Source organism: Aquarana catesbeiana, linkage group LG02 (genome assembly GCF_042186555.1).
Source record: "Aquarana catesbeiana isolate 2022-GZ linkage group LG02, ASM4218655v1, whole genome shotgun sequence".
NCBI classification, from domain to species: domain Eukaryota; kingdom Metazoa; phylum Chordata; class Amphibia; order Anura; family Ranidae; genus Aquarana; species Aquarana catesbeiana.
Window position 1 is genome coordinate 404,453,157 of NC_133325.1, and position 21,676 is coordinate 404,474,832.

At 44.5% G+C, this 21,676-nt stretch overlaps 1 protein-coding gene across 1 annotated transcript in view; it reads left to right on the plus strand.

The window, feature by feature from the left end:
• The window catches only part of RNF19B (ring finger protein 19B), a 41,198-nt gene that overhangs the window by 3,072 nt on the left and 16,450 nt on the right, over positions 1-21,676 (plus strand). The window contains exon 2 of the mRNA XM_073615340.1: positions 13,603-13,808. Coding sequence (XP_073471441.1) covers positions 13,603-13,808 — 206 coding nt within the window. The remainder of the gene's footprint in view (positions 1-13,602; positions 13,809-21,676) is intronic.

Genomic DNA, 21,676 nt, shown 5'->3' on the forward strand with positions numbered 1-21,676 from the left:
GTGATACTTTAAAAATTTGTACAGGTTACCAGTTTAGCATTACAAAGGAGGTCTAGTGCTGGAATTATTGTTCTTTCTACAACGTTGCGGAAATGCCTCACGTGTGGTGCAAACACAATTTACATATGCGGGCATGAGTTACGTATGTGTTCACCACTGCACGGGGGGGGTGACGCTTTAATTTTTTCACTATCCCTTTTATTTATTTTTTTAACCACTTTTAATTATTTTTTTGATCACTTTTATTCCTATCACAAGAAATGTAAACATCCCTTGTGATATAAATAAGGCATGACAGGTCCTCCTTTATGGAGACGTCTGGGGACTCCTCTACCCTGGAAAGCATGAGATAAAATTTACATCTGGAAGTGATGTCATGATGTCGCTTCCGGCATCCCAAGACCATAGAGATGGCCGGGGACCATCTGCTCCATGGCCAGCTCTATGGTAACCCGGCGGCAACACCAGAACGGATACTGGGCTCCCCAATCGCACAGAAGAGTCCGGAGTGGCAGCGGAAGGGGACGTCCTGTCCCGCTGCCCGTAAAAGCAATTTAGTGGCTAATCGGCCACTAGGATGGCTTTTACATGACAAGGAATCGCTGGCTGACAAAAGATACCAGGATAATGCCTGTAGCTGCTGGCATCATCCTGGTAGGCTTGGAACAGAAGTTTATAAGGTGTTGTTTTCTAATTTGTTTATAAACAAATTTTTAATATCAAATTTTATATAGAAAATAATTGTAGGGTTTTGAAAATTGTTGGATCGTGGTTGTTTCTGAAAAAGGGAAAATCTAGATTGCTTTATGGAGCAATGTTCTTTCTGCAAGCCTCCACCTCTCTCCCTTGGCCCTAAACACCAGAATAAACAGACACATAAATACAGTCAAATGCTGTTGCCATTTGGGAGAGCTCAGCTCTGACAACTGCTCCACAGAAACAATTGTCATGAGAATACTTACAACTTATCTAAAGCAGTAGCTTGTTAACCCATGGGGAAAATAGATCCTAAAGTGGACACATACTCTACTGTTTACATAAACCTACAATGACATTTTTGTTGGCATGGATAAAAGTAATAGCAGAGCTAAGATGCACATTTTTATGGGGGGGGGGGAATCTGCTCCAGGCTACCTTCAGCATAACCTACAGATTGGGTATGTGATCCCTGTTGATGCAAAGGATCCGCATTTACTCCAGGCAAGGTAAGTATTTTAGCCCTTTCTGTTACTCTTTCAATCTGACTAAAAAAAAAGCTGACATTCTTGCTGGGATGAATTGGAGTATAGGACCCTGGTAAAAAAAAAAAAAAAAGTAGCCCTGAAAATAACTTTAAATTGATGCTTTAACAGGAATGTACAGGCGTAGTTTGTTGCACTTTAGGAAAATAGTGGGGAATCATGGAGGTAGGGTTGGGGTGTTCAAAACCTGTTGGCTGGGAACAGTAGGTTCTAACATGTTCCAGCTCATACCTGGACTTAGGGTACAAGTGACCCCCAACAGCTGTGCTTTTTGTGGGTGCTGCTATTAGCAGAGCCTTTGTTTTTATTGAGGACTTGACCTCAACATCTGAATTGGAGCACTGAGTGATCTACGGCAGTGGTTCTCAACCTCAGTTCTCAAGTACCCCCAACAGGCCATGTTTGCAGGTTTTCCTTTATCTTGCACAGGTGCTTTAAATTGGAGTCCATGGCTTGGTATTTTGGACAGCTATTTTATCTAAGGGGGATTCCCAAAACATGGCCTGTTGGGGGTACTTGAGGACTGAGGTTGAGAACCACAAATCTACGGTTTCCAGTTGACTGGTATCTAAGACCAAATGTGAATTGCCCTTTGCCAGGGAGATACAGAGAATTAGGAATCTGCAACTGTGTGTTGTTAGTTCTCAGACCTGTTTTCGATCTGGAAAAATAGTCTATTGGGGGGTTATTTATTAAAGCTGGAGAGTGCAAAATCTTGTGCAGCTCTGCATAGAAACAAATCAGCTTCTAGGTTATATTGCCAAAGTCTAATTGAACAAGCTGAATTTAGAAGTTGATTGGCTACCATGCACAGCTGCACGAGATTCTGAGTGCTCTAGTTTAACCACTTCGCTACCCGGCCATTGTCAAATGACGTCCACAGATGGGATCTCCCATCCTGGGTGGACGTCATATGACGACCTGGGCTTCCCGGCCACCTAGGGGGCGCGCGCGGCTGCCGCGTTGCTCGGGACCTGGTGCGTGTGCCCGGCGGACATCGCGATGTCCGCCGGGCACACGCACCAGGTCCTGAGCGGCACCTGCGATTGCCCGTTAACCGGGCCGGACCGTGGATCTGTGTGCATAAACACACAGATCCACGTCCTGTCAGTTGAGAGGAGACCGATCTGTGTTCTCAGTACAGCGGAACACTGATCGGTCTCCTCCCCTTGTATGTCCCCGCCCCCTACAGTTAGAATCATTCCCTAGGAAACCTAATCAACCCCTTGTGTCCCCCTAGTGGTTAACCCCTTCCCTGCCTGTCACATTTACACAGTAATCAATGCAATTTTATAGCATTGATCGCTGTATAAATGTGAATGGTCCCAAAAATGTGTCAAGTGTCCGCCATAATGTCGCAGTCACAAAAAAAAAATCGCGATCGCCGCTATTACTAGTAAAAAAAATAAATAAAATTTTTTTTTTTAAAAATGCCATAAATCTATCCCGTATTTTGTAGACGCTATAACTTTTGCGCAAACCAATCAATATACGCTTATTGCGATTTTTTTTTTTTTTTTTTTTTTTTTTTTTTTTTTTTTACCAAAAATATGTAGAAGAATACGTATCGGCCGAAACTGAGGAAAAAATGTGTTTTTTTTTTTTTTTTTTTAAATTGGGATATTTATTATAGCAAAAAGTAAAAAATATTGTGTTTTTCAAAATTGTCGCTATTCTTTTTGTTTATAGAGCAAAAAATAAAAACCGCAGAGGTGATCAAATACCACCAAAAGAAAGCTCTATTTGTGGGGAAAAAAAGGACGTAAATTGTTTTTGGGTACAACGTCGCACGGCTGCGCAATTGTCGTTTAAAGTGCGACAGCGCTGAAAACTAAAAATTGGCCTGGGAAGGAAGGGGGTGAAAATGCCCTGTATTGAACCGGTTAAGTAAATCTCCCCCCTTAGACCCCTTTAAGACTGAGCCTGGGTTCACACTGTAGCGATGCAGGAACCAGCATGATTCCAGTGCCGGTTCCCGCATCGCATGTTCACACTGCCCTCTGCGAACCGCTGTGGGTGTCAATACAATGTTAATAACACCCCCCAGATCGGTACACAGATCGCAGTGCGAACTGTGGATTCGGACCGGAATCGGATCGCATGGGTGAGAACACCCATGCAATCCGATTCCAGTGCGGGGGGGGGGGGGGGGGGGGGGAGTCCCTGCAACTGTATGGCTGAACTCACATTGCACAGACATCGCATGTGGTCAGCACCGCAGTGCTGGTGCGTATCACATGCAGTGTCTGTGTTCGCTACAGTGTGAATCCAGTTTTTCAAGCGCTTTGGCGGTAAAAAAAAAAAAAAAAAAGCGCCTGATAAGCTCACGAAAAAGGTTTCCCATTAAGATCAATTAATACTTTCACACTGGGGTGGTGCACTGGCAGTGGGGTGAAAAAAATCCGGCATGCAGCATCTTTGGAGAGCTAAAAAAAAGCGCCTCAAAAACGCCCCTCTCCATTGAAATGTATGGGAAGCGCCTGAAAAGCGATTTCAAAAGCTCCTAAAAATGTTTTTTGGAGATGTTTTTGAGTCGCGTGTCCTTTTAACCACTTCAGCCCCGGAAGATTTTACCCCCTTCCTGACCAGAGCACTTTTTGCGATTCGGCACTGCGTCGCTTTAACTGGCAATTGCGCGGTCGTGCGACGTTGCACCAAAACAAAATTGACGTCCTTTTTTTTTCCCCCACAAATAGAGCTTTCTTTTGGTGGTATTTGATCACCTCTGCAGTTTTTATTTTTTGCGCTATAAACAAAAAAAAGCATCAATTTTGAAAAAAACACAATATTATGTACTTTTTGCTATAATAAATACCCCCATTTTTTTTTTTTTTTTTTTTAAAAAGCAAATTTTTTCTCCGTTTTAGGCCGATATGTATTCTTCTACATATTTTTGGTAATAAAAATCAAAATAAGCGCATATTGATTGGTGTGCGCAAAAGTTATAGCATCTACAAAGTAGGGGATAGATTTATAGCATTTTTATTATTTCTTTTTTACTAGTAATGGCGGCGATCTGCGATTTTTTTTTTTTTTTTTTTTTTTTTTTTTTTTTTTTTTTTTTTTTTTTTATCGTGACTGCGACATTATGGTGGACACATTGGACAATTTTGACACATTTTTTGACCATTGGCATTAATACAGCGATCAGTGCTATAAAAATGCACTGATTACTGTAAAAATGTCACTGACAGTGAAGGGGTTAACACTAGGGGGCGATCAAGGGGTTAACTGTGTTCCCTCAAGTGTGTTCTAACTGAAGGGGGATGGCGCTGACTAGGGGAGATGACAGCTGTTCATACTTTGTATGAACAGACGATCTGTCACTTCTCCCCTCAGAGAACCGGGATCTGTGTGTTTACACACAAATCCCGGTTCTCACCGTGTCATGAGCGATCGTGGGAGCCCGGCGCTCATCGAGACCGCCGGGCACTCGCTTCGAAGCGACGTAAAATAACGTTGATTCGCCTGCCCGTGCCATTCTGCCACAGTAAAACTGCAGCGGCTGGTCGGCAAGCGGTTAAAAGCGCACCGCAAATGCCTGAAAAGTGATGCAAAATCGCTCAGTGTTTTTTATGGGCAGTTTAGAAGCGCCTCAGTGTGCAAGAGGTCTTATTGTCAAGTTGACTGGTGCATACCAAAGCTGCTAAATGTGGACAATTAACCACTTACGGACCGCCCGCCGTCATCTTACGTCGCTACTTTGAAGAGGAATACCGTTGTTATGGCAGCAGCTAGCTGCCATAACCCTGGTATCCTCTTCAACGGACGGTCCGCTTCAAGATAAAAGTGGTCTCTGTGGCGGATTAGGCGCAAGATCACTTATATCGGCGGCGGGAGAGGGGCGAAGGCGAACCTGTCCTGTCCCTGGCTTGACATGGAGACAAGTGAGGGGAAGATGTCCCCCAAACTTTCTCCATACCACTTCAGGGCGGAAGCAACTTCAAAATGTAATTTCCGCCAATAGCTCTTAAAGGGATATATATTTTTTTTTTTTCAAATGACATATAAAAAAAAAGAAAAAAATTATTGCATTTTAGTGTAAATATGAGATATGAGGTCTTTTTGACCCCAGATCTCATATTTAAGAGGTCCTGTCATGCTTTTTTCCTATTACAAGGGTTGTTTACATTCCTTGTAATAGGAATAAAAGTGACACAATTTTTTAATTTTTTAAGAACAGTGTAAAAAAATAAAATGAAAGTAAGAAAAAAAAATTTTAAACGCCCCCCCGTCCAGCCGAGGTCGCGTGTAGAAGCGAATGCATATGTGAGTAGGGCCCGCATATGAAAACGGTGTTCAAACCACACATTTGAAGTATTGCCGCAATCGTTAGAGCAAGAGCAATAATTCTAGCCCTAGACCTCCTCTGTAACTCAAAACATGCAGCCTGTATAATTTTTTAAACCTTGCCTATGGAGATTTTTAAGGGTAAAAGTTTGTCACTATTCCACGAGCAGGTGCAATTTTGAAGCGTGACATGTTGGGGATAAATTTACTCGGCATGACATTATCTTTCACAACATAAATAAAAAAATTGAGCTAACTTTACTGTTGTCTTACACTTTTTTTGGAGTTAAAAAAAATATCTTTTCACAAAAAAGTGTGCTTGTAAGACCGCTGCGCAAATACGATGTGACAAAAAGTATTGCAATGACTGCCATTTTATTCTCTAGGGCGGTAGAAAAAAAAAAATATATATATATGTATGTATGTGTGTGTGTGTGTGTGTGTGTGTGTGTGTATATATATATATATATATATATATATATATATATATACACACACACACACACACATATATTTTTTTCTATCGCCCTAGAGAATAAAATGGCAGTCATTGCAATACTTTTTGTCACATCGTATTTGCGCAGCGGTCTTACAAGCACACTTTTTGGTGAAAAGATATTTTTTTTAACTCCAAAAAAAGTGTAAGACAACAGTAAAGTTAGCTCAATTTTTTTATTTATGTTGTGAAAGATAATGTCATGCCGAGTAAATTTATATATCTATATATAGATATAGATATAGATATAGATAGATAGATAGATATATATATATATATATATATATATATATCTATCTCTATCGATATATATATCTCTATCGATCTGTGATTTTTATCATGACTGCGACATTATGGCGGACACTTTTGACACTATTTTGGGACCGTTGTCATTTATACAGCCAACAGTGCTATAAAAATGCACTGATTACTGTGTACAGACATACCCCACTTTTAAGTACACAATGGGGTTTATTTACTAAAGCTGGAATGTGCAAAATCAGGCTCACTTCTGCATAGAAACCAATGAGCTTCTAACCCCAGCTTGTTAAATTAAGCTTTGGTAATAAAACCTGGAAGCTCATTGGTTTCTATGCAGAAGTGAACCTGATTTTGCACTTTCCAGCTTTAGTAAATAAACCCCATTGTATACTTAAAAGTGGGGTATGCCTGTAAATGACACTGGCAGGGAAGGGGTTAAACACTAGTGGGCGATCAATGTGTTAAGTGTGTCCTAGGGAGTGATTCTAACTGTGGGGGGATTGCCTCACTACAACATGACAGAGATCACTGCTCCCGATGACAGGGAGCAGTAGATCTCTGTCATGTTGCTAGGAAGAACAGGGAAATGCCTTGTTTACAAAGGCATCTCCCCATTCTACCGCTCCGTGGGCCTCCAGTCCGTGGGACCTACGGGCATGGTCATGGAGTACGCCCACATTGCCACGATTTAAAGAGGACGTACTTGTTCGCCCATTTGCCCAGCCGTGTCATTATGCCTGCGTCTATCTTCGTGCGCTAGTCGGCCTGTGGTTAATATGGGTTTTATTATATGAGATATGGTGTAAATTAGCATTTTCTACTCTACAATATGATATCCTCCCACATAGCATCCCTACTACCCATAGTATAAGGAAATGTATTTAAATGGCCATCTCAGTAGAAGCATGTCAAAATATGCAATATAATTTGTTCCAGATTATATACCATATTTATCGGCGTATAACACGCACCTTCAATTTAACAGGGAAGTATCAGGAAAAAAGTTTTTTTTTTTTTTTAAATAAACTACTTTGAAGCAAAACAATGGTCAGTGCCCATCATTGCAGCCTGATTAGTGCCCATCATTGCAGCCTGATTAGTGCCCATCATTGCAGTCTGATCAGTGCCCATCTGCAGCCTTACCCATCATTGCAGCATGATCAGTGCCCATCTGCAACCTTGCCAATCATTGCAGTCTGATCAGTGCCCATCTGCAGCCTTGTTATTGCAGAAATAAACAGAGCCGGATCTCCTTTGTGCTCGGCTCGCAGTCCCGCCCCTTGTCCGGCTCTTATGGTGGACATAACATCGGTTCAATGGTAGGACATCAATGCTAGGAGGCGGGACTGGGCGTGACTCTTTTAGACCCCCCGATCCCTCCATAAAGAGTACCTGTCACCACCTATTACTGTCACAAGGGATGTTTACATTCCTTGTGACAGTAATAAAAGTCATCAAAAAAACATTTTTTAAAGCGCCCCTGTCCCCGCGAGCTTGCGCAGCAAAGAAAACGCATACGGAAGTCGCGTCTGCATATGTAAACGGTGTTCAAATCAAACATGTGAAGTATTGACGAGATCGTCAGAGCGAGAGCAATAATTCTAGCACTAGACCTCCTCTGTAACTCTAACCTGGTAACCGTAAAAAAAATTGAAAGCGTCGCCTGTGGAAATTCTTAGGTACCTTACTTTGTCGCCATTCCACGAGCGCGTGCAGTTATAAAGCGTGACATGTTTGGTATCTATTTACTCGCCGTAACATCATCTTTCACATTATACAAAAAAATTGGGGTAACTTTACTGTTTGGATTTTTTCAAATTCATGAAAGTGTCCCTTTTCCCAAAAATTTGCGTTTAAAACACCGCTGCACAAATACCGTGTGATATAAAATATTGCAACAATCTCCATTTTATTCTCTAGATTCTCTGCTAAAAAATATATATATATAATGTTTGGGGGTTTGAAGTAATTTTCTAGCAAAAAATACGGATTTTAACTTGTAAACACCAAATTTCAAAAATAGGCTTAGTCATGTAAGGGTTAAACCCCCCCCTCCTGTCCAGACCAATTTTTAGCTTTCAGCGCTGATGCACTTTGAATGACAATTGCACGGCCATACAACACTGTACCAAAATGATTTTTTTTCCCCACAAATAGAGCTTTCTTTTGGTGGTATTTGATCACCTCTGTGGTTTTTTATTTTTTGTTAAAGTGTAAAAAGACCAAATTTAAAAAAAATTAAAATTTTTTTTTTTTTTTTTTTTTTTTTTTAAATATTATCTCCTTCATTGATGTATGCTGATGAGGCGGCACTGATGGGTGGCAGTGATGGGCACTGATCGGTTACACTGATAGGTGGCACTGATTGGCACCACTGGTGGGCATTGATAGGTGGCACTGTGGGCACTGTCTGGTGGCAATGGCAGGTGGCACAGATGAGGCATAATTGTCAGCGTGAGGAGAGAAAAAAAAACTATTACCGAGCTTTTGTTTACATCATGCGATCAGCTGTCATTGGCTGACAGCTGATCACATGGTAAGGGGCAGGGACCGGCCCCCTTACTCAGATCGGTGAACACAGCGCGCTCCGCGCACGCCCTGCAGGGCGCGGCCTCCCGGAAATTCAGGTCCGTGATGTGGCCGTCATTCGGCTATAGCGCAGACGTCAAGTGGTTAATGACCATATGCCACCATATGGGTCGTTGGGCAGTCGATTCTTCTGTGCTGTGCGTGCACTTACTGCGCACTTCCAACACAGAGACCGAGCTGTCGGACAGCTCTTGGTCCAGACTAACTATCAGTAGCCTCCTTGACCAGCTCTTGATCGTGACCATTATGACAGCTAATGTCGTATGATCGCCATTCCTTCCCACTCCCCGGGTGTTCAGAACTTTTTAAAAGGACGCCGGGGTTAAAAGTATAGTTTCACATTTATTTTAACAACTAAAATTAGACAGGTCAATGTCCATTACAATGGATGGAAGATGTCTGCACATCATTATAGACCACTCAAAGGCAAGAACCTGCCAAATGTCCCCCAGTGGTGATGCTGGTATGCGCACAGTAATTTTCATCATCTTCTATATTTCATTTGATATATGGGCATTTGCTAAACACACATACAATGTAAAGTGTTGCATAGATTTTAATAGCTATATGTATACTCAAAAGAGTAATCCTTTGCATATTCTTATGTACAACTCTAAACCAAGGGTCTCCAAACTTTGTAAACAAAGGGCCAGTTTATTGTCCTTCAGACACTGAGGTGGCCAGAAAGTGGCCCACCGGAAGTAGAAAATGCCCCAGCATCGGTGGGAGTAAACCATGTCTCTGACTTTGACTTTGTGTTTAGTCGGAGTAAAAGGGCAAAAAAAGACAGCACCTTTTGGTCAGTAGGACCGGAAATGGTGACCTGTCATTGGTATTGGAGGAATAGTGCTCCATTGTTGGGAGGTATGTTGCCCCATCGTTGGGTGTCGTGGGGAGGTATGGTGCCCCATCGTTGGGTGTCGTGGGGAGGTATGGTGCCCCATCGTTGGGTGTCGTGGGGAGGTATGGTGCCCCATCGTTGGGTGTCGTGGGGAGGTATGGTGCCCCATCGTTGGGTGTCGTGGGGAGGTATGGTGCCCCATCGTTGGGTGTCGTGGGGAGGTATGGTGCCCCATCGTTGGGTGTCGTGGGGAGGCATGGTGCCCCATCGTTGGGTGTCGTGGGGAGGCATGGTGCCCCATCGTTGGGTGTCGTGGGGAGGCATGGTGCCCCATCGTTGGGTGTCGTGGGGTGGTATGGTGCCCCATCGTTGGGTGTCGTGGGGTGGTATGGTGCCCCATCGTTGGGTGTCGTGGGGTGGTATGGTGCCCCATCGTTGGGTGTCGTGGGGAGGCATGGTGCCCCATCGTTGGGTGTCGTGGGGAGGCATGGTGCCCCATCGTTGGGTGTCGTGGGGAGGCATGGTGCCCCATCGTTGGGTGTCGTGGGGAGGCATGGTGCCCCATCGTTGGGTGTCGTGGGGAGGCATGGTGCCCCATCGCTGGGTGTCGTGGGGAGGCATGGTGCCCCATCGCTGGGTGTCGTGGGGAGGCATGGTGCCCCATCGCTGGGTGTCGTGGGGAGGCATGGTGCCCCATCGCTGGGTGTCGTGGGGAGGCATGGTGCCCCATCGCTGGGAGGCATGGTGCCCCATCGCTGGGTGTCGTGGGGAGGCATGGTGCCCCATCGCTGGGTGTCGTGGGGAGGCATGGTGCCCCGTCGCGGGGAGGCATGGTGCCCCATCGCTGGGTGTCGCGGGGAGGCATGGTGCCCCATCGCTGGGTGTCGTGGGGAGGCATGGTGCCCCATCGCTGGGTGTCGTGGGGAGGCATGGTGCCCCAGCGTTGGGTGTCGTGGGGAGGCATGGTGCCCCATCGTTTGGCGTCGTGGGGCACCATACCTCCCAACGATGGGGCACCTTCGTTTGGTGTCCGTGGGAGGAATGGTGCCCCGAGGGCCAGATAAAGGTAAGCAAAGGGCTAAAACAGTGGTCTCCAATCTGCGGCCCACAGATTGGAGACCACTGCTCTAACAATGACCCAACTACATCAGAATACGAAGAAGAGCCACATACAGTCAGGTCCATAAATATTGGGGCATCGACACAATTCTAATCTCTTTTGGCTCTATACACCACCACAATGGATTTGAAATGAAACGATCAAGATGTGCTTTAACTGCAGACTTTCAGCTTTAATTTGAGGGTATTTACATCCAAATCAGGTGAACGGAGTAGTAATTACAACAGTTTGTATATGTGCCTCCCACTTTTTAAGGGACCAAAAGTAATGGGACAGATTAACAATCATCCATCAAACTTTTACTTTTTTAATACTTGGTTGCAAATCCTATACAGGCAATTAAGCCTGAAGTCTGGAATGCATAGACATCACCAGACGCTGGTTTTCGTCCCTGGTGATGCTCTGCCAGGCCTCTACTGCAACTGTCTTCAGTTCCTGCTTGTTCTTGGGGAATTTTCCCTTCAGTTTTGTCTTCAGCAAGTGAAATGCATACTCAATCGGATTCAGGTCAGGTGATCGACTTGGCCATTGCATAACATTCCACTTCTTTCCCTTAAAAAACTCTTTGGTTGCTTTCGCAGTATGCTTTGGGTCATTGTCCATCTGCACTGTGAAGCGCCGTCCAATCAGTTCTGAAGCATTTTGCTGAATATGAGCAGATAATATTGCCCAAAACACTTCAGAATTCATCCTGCTGCTTTTGTCAGCAGTCACATCATCAATAAATACAAGAGAACCAGTTCCATCTGCAGCCTGACATGCCCACGCCATGACACTACCACCACCATGCTTCACTGATGAGGTGGTATGCTTTGGATCATGAGCAGTTTCTTTCCTTCTCCATACTCTTCTCTTCCCATCACTCTGGTAAAAGTTGATCTTGGTCTCATCCATCCATAGGATGTTGTTCCAGAACTGTGAAGGCTTTTTTAGATGTTGTTTGGAAAACTCTAATCTGGCCTTCCTGTTTTTGAGGCTCACCAATGGTTTACATCTTGTGGTGAACCCTCTGTATTCACTCTGGTAAAGTCTTCTCTGGATTGTTGACTTTGACACACATACACCTACCTCCTGGAGAGTGTTCTTGATCTGGCCAACTATTGTGAAGAGTGTTTTCTTCACCAGGGAAAGAATTCTTCGGTCATCCGCCACAGTTGTTTACCGTGGTCTTCCGGGTCTTTTGGTGTTGCTGAGCTCACCAGTGCGTTCTTTCTTTTTAGGGATGTTCCAAACAGTTGATTTGGCCACACCAAATGTTTTTGCTATCTCTCTGATGGGTTTGTTTTGTTTTTTCAGCCTATTGATGGCTTGCTTCACTGATAGTGACAGCTCTTTGGATCTCATATTGAGAGTTGACAGCAACAGATTCCAACTGCAAATAGCACACTTGAAATGAACTCTGGACCTTTTATCTGCTCCTTGTAAATGGGATAATGAGGGAATAACACACACCTGGCCATGGAACAGCTGAGCAGCCAGTTGTCCCATTACTTTTGGTCCCTTAAAAAGTGGGAGGCACATATACAAACTATTGTAATTCCTACACTGTTCACCTGATTTGGATGTAAATACCCTTAAATTAAAGCTGAAAGTCTGCAGTTAAAGCACATCTTGTTGGTTTCATTTCAAATCCATTGTGGTGGTGTATAGAGCCAAAAAAGATAAGAATTGTGTCGATGTCCCAATATTTATGGACCTGACTGTAGGTGGTGCATCTTTAAATTGTCTCAGAAACTTCTGCTTCATTGCCATCTAATTACCTCAGGAAGAAAATGCAGAAAAGAATACAGTTCAAGAGTCAGTCAATCAAGTCTAGCAGTCAAGAGGCCTTTAAAGAACGGCCGAAGCTCTTTTGGCTCTACTTTTCCTGTCGGTTACAGGAGTGCACTTATTTCTGCACTCCGGTTACCCAGATTCAGCCGACGGCAGGCTAAAGTCTGCTGACATCTCAGAGCCAGCCCAGACTCTGTAGGGATCTTGATAATAATGTTTGGCTCCACCCAGATGCCTGACCCAGCAGTTGGCTCAGCCTTTCAGTGTGTTGCTGAGAGCCTGAGTCAGCCGCTCCTGCCCCTCCACAGTCCAGCGCTTTAGTGAGCACCTGGGGGACAGAGTGTCTGACAGTCACCACTCTGTGCTCAAAGCAGAAGACCCAAGAACTGAGCGAGCAGTGGTCTTTGATTGCTCAGTTCTCGGTGAGGAGCTGGTGAGTATGTATGTGTTTTTTTTTTTTTTTTGTTTTTTAATACATTCCCATACTTTTCTTTTAAAGGAAACTTGTTGAGAGAGACACGAAGGCTGTGGTTACTGTCTTTTGCTTCTGAAAGTGCTAGTTACTTGGCTGTCATGTCAAAGCTTTCCTGCTTTAAAGTCTCTGAACTGCAAGGGTACCAGGTTCTGCTTTGTCAGAGGAAGGGGTTGGATGCAATGCTCCTCCATCCTTGGAAATATTTGCTATTTTTAGGGCTACACTGTGAAGAAGTGTGAGACTGCTAGGATAGTGAGCTATCAAGCAAACCTGTTGCTTTGTAATTAGTCAGTATATTAACATTATTAGGGTAGTGATGTGCAGTTAGCGATCATAAATTGCCTGTCATTATTCTGACTACATTAGGCTGAGAAAGACAAGTCTGTTATAGGATGATTTTGATTAACATATGGCTTTGCTCTTCTAGTGGTTTTATTTAATAATCCTCTGTTTGCCACCCATGCATACATTTTTATGTGTTTTACTTATGTGTTTGTTTTGTTTTTATAATTTTAGTTATGCTGTCATCGCCTATGGCTGTGCTAGCTGTCCCAGACTTACTTGTGAAAGGGAAGGCTGCCAAACAGAATTCTGTTACCACTGCAAGCAAGTGTGGCACCCTAACCAGACATGTGACATGGCACGTCAACAGCGTGCGCCATTGTTCGGCATACGAAGGAAGCACCCCTCTGGGATCAGCTATGGTCAGGAATCTGGCTCAGGTACATGTTTGTTCAAGATGCCAACCCTAAAACATATATTTTATGCATGAATTCCAGGTTGTGAGCTTTATTGTATACTTGCATGTATATATCCAAGGACCACTGGGAAAAGTGACAATCATCGTAGTACTCAGCCCTACTACAGTGATAGCTGCGATCTTCCGCAATCTGTCCAGATTGTCTATGACCAGCTTCCTTCTGCACACTGACCACTGGGTCGTTTACTCAGCACTGCCGCAATACACAAAACATACCTACATTTTTTTGTTTTTTTTTTTTCAATTTTTTTTCAATTTAAAACAAGGCATTCTCTGATTGGATTAGTTAGAGCTTGTGATGTCACAACTCTCCTTTCCATCTCATTCAATCAGAGAATGCCTTGTATTTATTGAGAAAAAATACAAGGCATTTTATGAATGGCATTATAGAAAATAGGGAGAAACTGCGCTATAAACCAAATACATAAGCAATTAATGTGAAAAGCTGCAGTCCCCACAAATTTTTCCTAATTTTATGAATGGCATTGCCGAGTGACTGACACCCTGTGGTCATTGTGCTGAGAGGAAGCTGCACATACAGGACTTGATAGAATGTGGCTAACACTGTAGTAGCACAAAATACTACTTAAAAAAAATGTATATTATTTGCACCTTGTGTAAAATGCCTAAATTTTAACTTGATTTCCCCCTTCTGTAATAGCAGCCCCGTGTAAGGGTAGGTGCAGCATTAGGGGCCAATCAGGTGTCCTATATGCACATGTGCTTACAAAGAACATGTTGACAGGAGGAAAGGTCAGAAAAATTACCTTTTTGAAATCTGTTACTGCTCTTTTGTGGTACAATCAAAGACTTTGGGCAGGGAGGTGACCTATCTGCATTGCTGAAAGCAAAACTCTAGCCAAAATTGACTAAATAATAATGAACCCATTTAAAGGCGAAGATCATCTTTGTATAAAAAAATAATAAATGCCCATATTTTTGCAGGAAAAAAAATGTACATTCATTATTTGTATTTTTTTATTTTTTTTGTGAACAGGAGCCTGCAGAACATTGCACCCATGATCAGTGGCTCGTGGGCTGCAGACAAACCCTACAGCTTTCTGTCCGTACCTCTTTATCAGCTGTCAGTTAGAAAACTGCAGGGCTTCTGAATAAACTACAAAGGCACTCCAAAATCATGCTCTTAGTTCATTGAGAACTACAAGACATCTTCTGCAGTGGCTAACAGGACTTTTTGCTCACTCCATTCCTGTATATAAATGTTTTAGGTGTGGGTGGAGTACCAATTTCATGTGTCAGCAGGTGCTTGGAGACGAACCCCTGTCCCTTGTCACAGTGGGGGGGTGCGCGAATCTGTCAGCAGGAGCCATGTGAATAGGAAAAAAAAACTGACAGCTCCAGTCAGAACCGCTGTACTAACAATCCAATGTTAGTACAGCAATCTCCCCCGCTGAGCTGTTGTGTTCTGACAGGAGGATGGAACCCACCCCCCACCACCCTCCCCCGGCCGCCAGAACACTCCGGTCAGCTGCCGGTTTTCTAGCATAAATTTTCGACGGAAGCTGGCTTCTGTCGAACTAGCTGCCATCACATAGGCCGAATGTCGGCCGGTTTTCATTGAACCGGCCGATGTCGCCCGACATTCAGCCCGTGTATACTAGGCTTAAGGGTTTAACATGCTCCTAAAGGTGAACCTATCCTTTAAAGTGCAATTGAGGTCAGAATTTAAAATCAAATATTCATAACACAGTGGTATGCAATCATTTTTGACCTACTCCTATTCATTTTATGGATCTTGAAGCTTGAAAACCTTAAAAGTCTTAATCGTACAGTGCAGGACACAGGCAAAATATTAATAAACCCTGGGTTTTGGGCTACTACGTGATAAGTGATTGGACACTGGCAAAACTTTTGTGGACTGGACGCCTTCCCTATAACCCTTTCTGTGGCGAGGAGCCAGGACTGATGATAGGGGACCCAAAAAGATGATCGAGGTTGCTCTGTGCAAAACCATTGCATAGAGCAGGTAAGTAGAACATGTTTGTTTATTTAAAAAAAAAAAAAAATACCAGCCTTTAGTATTACTTTACCACTCAATCTCAGAATGATGATCTGCTCCTTGTACCGGAGCAGAAGCGATTCTGACACTGGTCTCTGAATTTGATTCTAGCTCGATTTTCAGACATGCAACAAGCGGCCTACCTGACAAAAGCAGAATTCTCTGCTTCTGTGTCACAATTTGTCTGATGAATAACTGCTTTAATACAGCTCAAAAATGCCATGCCCCTTCTGTTTTCATTTCTCTACTTGAGACGGATCCCGATATGCTTGCCCTGGATGAAGCAGACACAGAAGGTAATGAAGAGGACAATGAGGCAGTATTGGTGGAAGCTGCAGAACGGTATTCTTCCCCAGATTTCTGTATAATTGAAGGGGGAGCTTCACGAAACATGGCTGCTAGTGTGGAAAAGCTCACTGCTGCCATCTTCAGCTTGATGCTTCATCTCACCATGCCTTTTTGAGTACAGAAAGACCTGTAAAACCCTCAAAAACCTTCCCCATTCCTTGAAGTGCACAATCACCCCATTCGTGAACAAATAGAAAGGGAAATCAATGACAATTGGATCACTCCAGAAAGGATTTTGCCTCCTCTCCAAAGCTTTGCACACCCTAGCCAGTAGAAAAAGTTCACTTAACAGTGGTTTAATTCCAGTAGATGATCCTGCCATCTCAGTCTTAAACGTCTCACTGTACCTATTGAAGATGTTCTTTCTTTCAAAGGTTCTGCAGATGGATTTGGGATACTTCTAAATCAGGACTTGACAAACTTGCTTTGAATCTAGGAGCCAGCTAAAATAAATTAGGAGCCAGGTTTTTCTTAACCAACAAAGCTTATGGGTAAAACGTGCAACATGTTCCCTGAAGGTGAAGTTATCCTTAACCCCTTTTGCTGCCAGAGCCGTTTTTGTGTTTTCTTTTGCACACCTTTAAAAGATAATTTTAATCCTGAAGATTGCATAAAACATCCAAACATATTTTCTGAAAGCAGACACCCTAGATAATAAAATAATGGTAGTTCCAATTTTGTATGTCCCACGATATTACCACGAAAACAAATTAAAATTTAATTTTAGGAGGCAGAAAAATTTAATACATCACTCAATTTTTTTGGTAAAATATAAAAGTCGAGGTTGCAACGAGTAAATAGATACCCAACATGTCAAACCTTAAATTTGCGTGCGCCCATGAAATGGTGACAAACTTTAGTACCTTATATTTCCCATAGGCGATGCTTTAAAGGCCCCTTATAGGTCATCAGGTTAGCATTACGAAGGAGGTCTGGTGCTAAAATTGTTGCCGCCGCGTTCACAACCATATGTAATGTATAGGGCTGCAACTAATGATTTTTTTCATAATCGATTAGTTGGCCAATCGGGTAATAACCTTAAAAGGGTGGTGTATAATTTAGTTAATATGTAAAGTTTAAAAAAAGGCAATTTAGTCTTAAATATCTATATGCAGTGGTAAATATAAATAACCAACTATATGGTTAGGGAGCAAAATCTCTAATCCACTCTGAGAATAACAGACAGAAGAGATATACTGTATTTTTACTATTGGAGGTTGAATCTGGTAACTGTCATCAGACTCCGATCTAATTTTTTTTTTTTTTTCCTTAAAGAAAAAAAAAAAAATTCAAGACTGTTTTGCCGATTTTCAGCTAGAACTGTAATATATTATATGCTGGCCATACAAAAACAATGGGGTTTATTTACTAAAGGCAAATTCACTTTGCCCTACAAGTGCACTTGGAAGTGCAGTTGCTGTAGATCTGAGCGAAAGATCGAAATGAGGGGAAGCTCTGCTGTTTTCTATCCTCTAATCGTACAAGCAAAAATGCGTTTTTTTAATTTTTCTTGCATGTCCCCCTCAGATCTACAGCGACTGCACTTCCAAGTGCACTTGTAATGCAAAATGGAGTTGCCTTTAGTAAATAAACACCAATGTCTTCCTTAAAAAAAAAAAGTAATTTTAAGAACTTTAGTTCGATGTTCTAATCATTAGTGCGGTCAAATCAACATTCTTTTCGACCACGTTGATGGGAAAATTCGAAGAAAAAAAAAATTCTTGGTCATGGGAATTTTCAGACAGTGTGCGTGGTTTTCATTTAGACATTATATTCCTTTTAAAACTATGTTAAAAGCAAATGTAAAACGACCAACGAATGTACAAAGATTTTTTGTATGAATATTCTCGTCTGACAATCGATACGTGTAGTGCAGATTATTAAATTATCAATTGCAAATTTATTAAAACTGCAGGACACAGGTTTTTAACAATATTTCCCAAAGTCCACTTTTATCATTTAAATCCCATGTGCGTAGTGTGCTCAAAATCACATCCATGCTATTTTGGAAGCCTTTTCACCACTTCGTGCACCACCTTCTGAAATGGGCACTCACCAGAGCCCAGAAAACCTTGTCTTTGGTTCATATTGGGATAACCACTCCAAAGACATGCTGCTAGGTTAAAAAGCGCCCTGAGGCGATTCAGTTCGCATAGGTAGCGCTATACAAGTCACTCATTCATTCACTTTCCTGACGTTTCTCCAGCTAGATTGCCACTATTTACTCCTCAAATCTTGATATCTCATAAGATGTAAATAGCCATCATAGCGCAATATGCTTTTATTTAAACCAACAAGGTAAACATCCCCAATTATAAAAATGTGCACTCCAAGCCTCAATCTGGTGCGGGTTAGGACAGGAAGTGACGTCCACGATTACCCAGAAGCCTCTGCGCGTTTTGCATACATGCATCTTCCTAATGATGCATGTATGTATGCAAAAAGCGTAGAGGCTTCTGGGTAATGAGACATCCAGGGTCTAAAAACCCTGCCTGTCTTCCCTGTGCTCCACTGAATATAACGCATTTCACATTGCACTGTATTGCATTCCTTCTCGGCCCTGATGGCTGTGGAAACTGTCAACGGTGACCTGGAAGTGACGTCCCTTCCAGGTTAACAAGAATGGGAGTAGAGCAGACTTGTGTTTGCTCTCCTCCCTCCCCTCTACCCAGCAGCATGCACCATGCAGGTCCTCTGCCCAGAGATGGGCAAGCGCAGCCCAGAATACATAGCAGAGGGGGGCACGCGTGGGGGGGTGTGGAGCATTCGGGTGGCAGCCCAAGCACCAGGATGAAATTTGTTGTCACCATGACGACCTGACGTTTGTCGAGCCCCATTCCAAAGGCTCTTGCTACTCTGGCAGGCCCAGCCCTGGAGCTGGCTTTTGTGACAATTTCAATTCATCAAGCTGCAGCTACCTGAACTAGGGTAATGAACAACCAACACAACCCTGTATTCCAGGATCTCCAGATTAAACAACAAATTACCACTGTTTTTGGCCCGGACCAAGAATCCTTTTGTGTTGGCTTTGGATGCCCTAGTAATTCCCTGGTCTCAGTTCAGGCTAATTTATGCATTTCCCCCAATGCAAATTCTACCTCAACTGCTCAAAAGATAGAGCAAGAGAGGAAGACTGAGATTCTCATTGCACTAAACTGGTACACACATACTAAGACTTTTAGCAAATGACCCCTGTCCTCCAGGGCTGTCTTAATGAGTGGGCACACCTGGGCACTGCCCAGGGGCCCCAGCTGCATGGGGGGGGGGGGCTGCACTTTCCCCAAAGCAGTTGGTCCTTGAGCCCATGCTGCCTCGAAATTGGGGGCCTCATGATGGCACTGAGAGTGATGGATACATAGGGGAGGCAGACTGGCAGCGGTGCACCGTGCTGTGAAGAACGATACCTATTATTTCACAGCCAGCAGGGAGGGGCAGGGCCGGAGCGCCAGAGATGCTCTGATCCCGCCCCATGCAGCTTGAATGCTCGGGACTCGGAGGCTGCGGGGTAGGAGCTGGGGTGGGAGCTGCTGAGTCGGCAGCACTGAGAGCCAACTTGTGGAAGTAGCATTGTGGATGGTGTAATGGTGAGCCCAGCTGTCCAGCACTGTTTGCACCGAAGGGCTTGGAATACCTGGAGGGATGCTCCCTCCTTCTGCCTGCTTGATTGGTATAGGTGAGTCCAGTGCTGGAGGTGGGCACATAGCCAAAAGTTTGCATGCACTGTATCTCCACTGGAAATAGGGGTTACTACATGGATGGAAAAATGGTGCTAGGGGATATCAAGGGAGTATGGGGGGAACCAATGCTGAGGGGGGATCTGGGGTGTATAGGGGGTATCAATGCTTGGGATAGCTTGGGTGGCTATAGTGCTAGAGGTATCGGGGATGTAGAAAGGCCACAGTGTAGGGGGTATCAGGGATGTAGTGAGGTCAAAATACAAGGGGTGTGGTAACAGTGCTGGGGGGAATATTTAGGGTGTAGAGGGGTCAGAGTGCTGGTGGGATATCTAGGGTGTAGAGGGGTCAGAGTGCTGGGGGGATATCTGGGGTGTAGAGGGGTCAGAGTGCTGGGGGGATATCTGGGGGTGTAGAGGGGTCAGAGTGCTGGGGGATATCTGGGGTGTAGAGGGATCAGAGTGCTGGGGAGTCATCAATCTAGTAGATATATTATATGCACAGGACATCTTTGTTACTTTATGTAGGAAGTGCTTTCCCACTGTTTTTTTGATGTACAGAATAATTGTCCATGTAGTTAAGGCGGAGCTCCGCTTGTCTGCCTCATACCTACTTGATGTCTGTTTACCTGCGCTGTCTCCTTTTGTAGGGGCCCCGGAGCATTACTTTGTCCAGGGGCCCATGATGCTATTAAGACTGCCCTGCTGTCCTCTCCTCAATGGGAGATATCTGTTGTATCAAGGCTCGTTAATTTCATTCTGCTTCTCGGTCTCTGGCCTTAAGGGCATGGCTGTTAAAGCCGGGGTTTCTGAGTCTAATGCCGCGTACACACGAGCGGACTTTCTATCCTACTTGGTCCGGCACACTTTCCGACGGACTTTGTCCGCCAGGTGCGCCGGACTTTAAAACGGACGGACTTGCCCACACACGCCGGGACTTTCCGGCGGGCTAAGTCCGCCCGTCTTTCCGACGGACTTTCGCCGGAGTTCCGGCGGACTTTCAGAATGAACGGACTTGCCCACACACGGACAAGTCCGTTCATTTTGAACGTGACTCAGGTGCGACGGGACTAGAAAAGGATGTCAATCTTGCCGCTTTTATCGGCGAGATTGACACCTTGCTAGCCCCGTCGCGGGGCATACCAGGCCCTTAGGTCTGGTATGGATTATAAAGGGGAACCCCGCTACGCCGAAAAAACGGCGTGGGGTCCCCCTAAAATCCATACCAGACCCCGATCCGAGCACGCAGCCTGGCCGGTCAGGAAAGGGGGTGGGGACGAGCGAGCGCCCCCCCCCCCTCCTGAACCGTACCAGGCCGCATGCCCTCAACATGGGGGGTGGGTGCTTTGGGGGAGGGGGGCGCCCTGCGCCCCCCCCCCAAAGCACCTTGTCCCCATGTTGATGAGGACAAGGGCCTCTTCCCGACAACCCTGGCCGTTGGTTGTCGGGGTCTGCGGGCGGGGGCTTATCGGAATCTGGGAGCCCCCTTTAATAAGGGGGCCCCCAGATCCCGGCCCCCCACCCTATGTAAATGAGTATGGGGTACATGGTACCCCTACCCATTTACCTAGGAAAAAAGTGTAAGTAATAAAACACACTACACAGGTTTTTAAAATATTTTATTAAACAGCTCCGGGGGGGGGATCTTCCTCCGGCTTCGGGGGTCTTCTTCCGGCTTCGGGGGTCCCTCCGCTTCATCTTCTCCCGGCGTCCGGTTGGTTCTTCTCCGCTCTCCGGCCTCTTCTCCCGGTGTCGCAGGTCTTCGGCCGGCCCCTCCGCTCTCTTCATG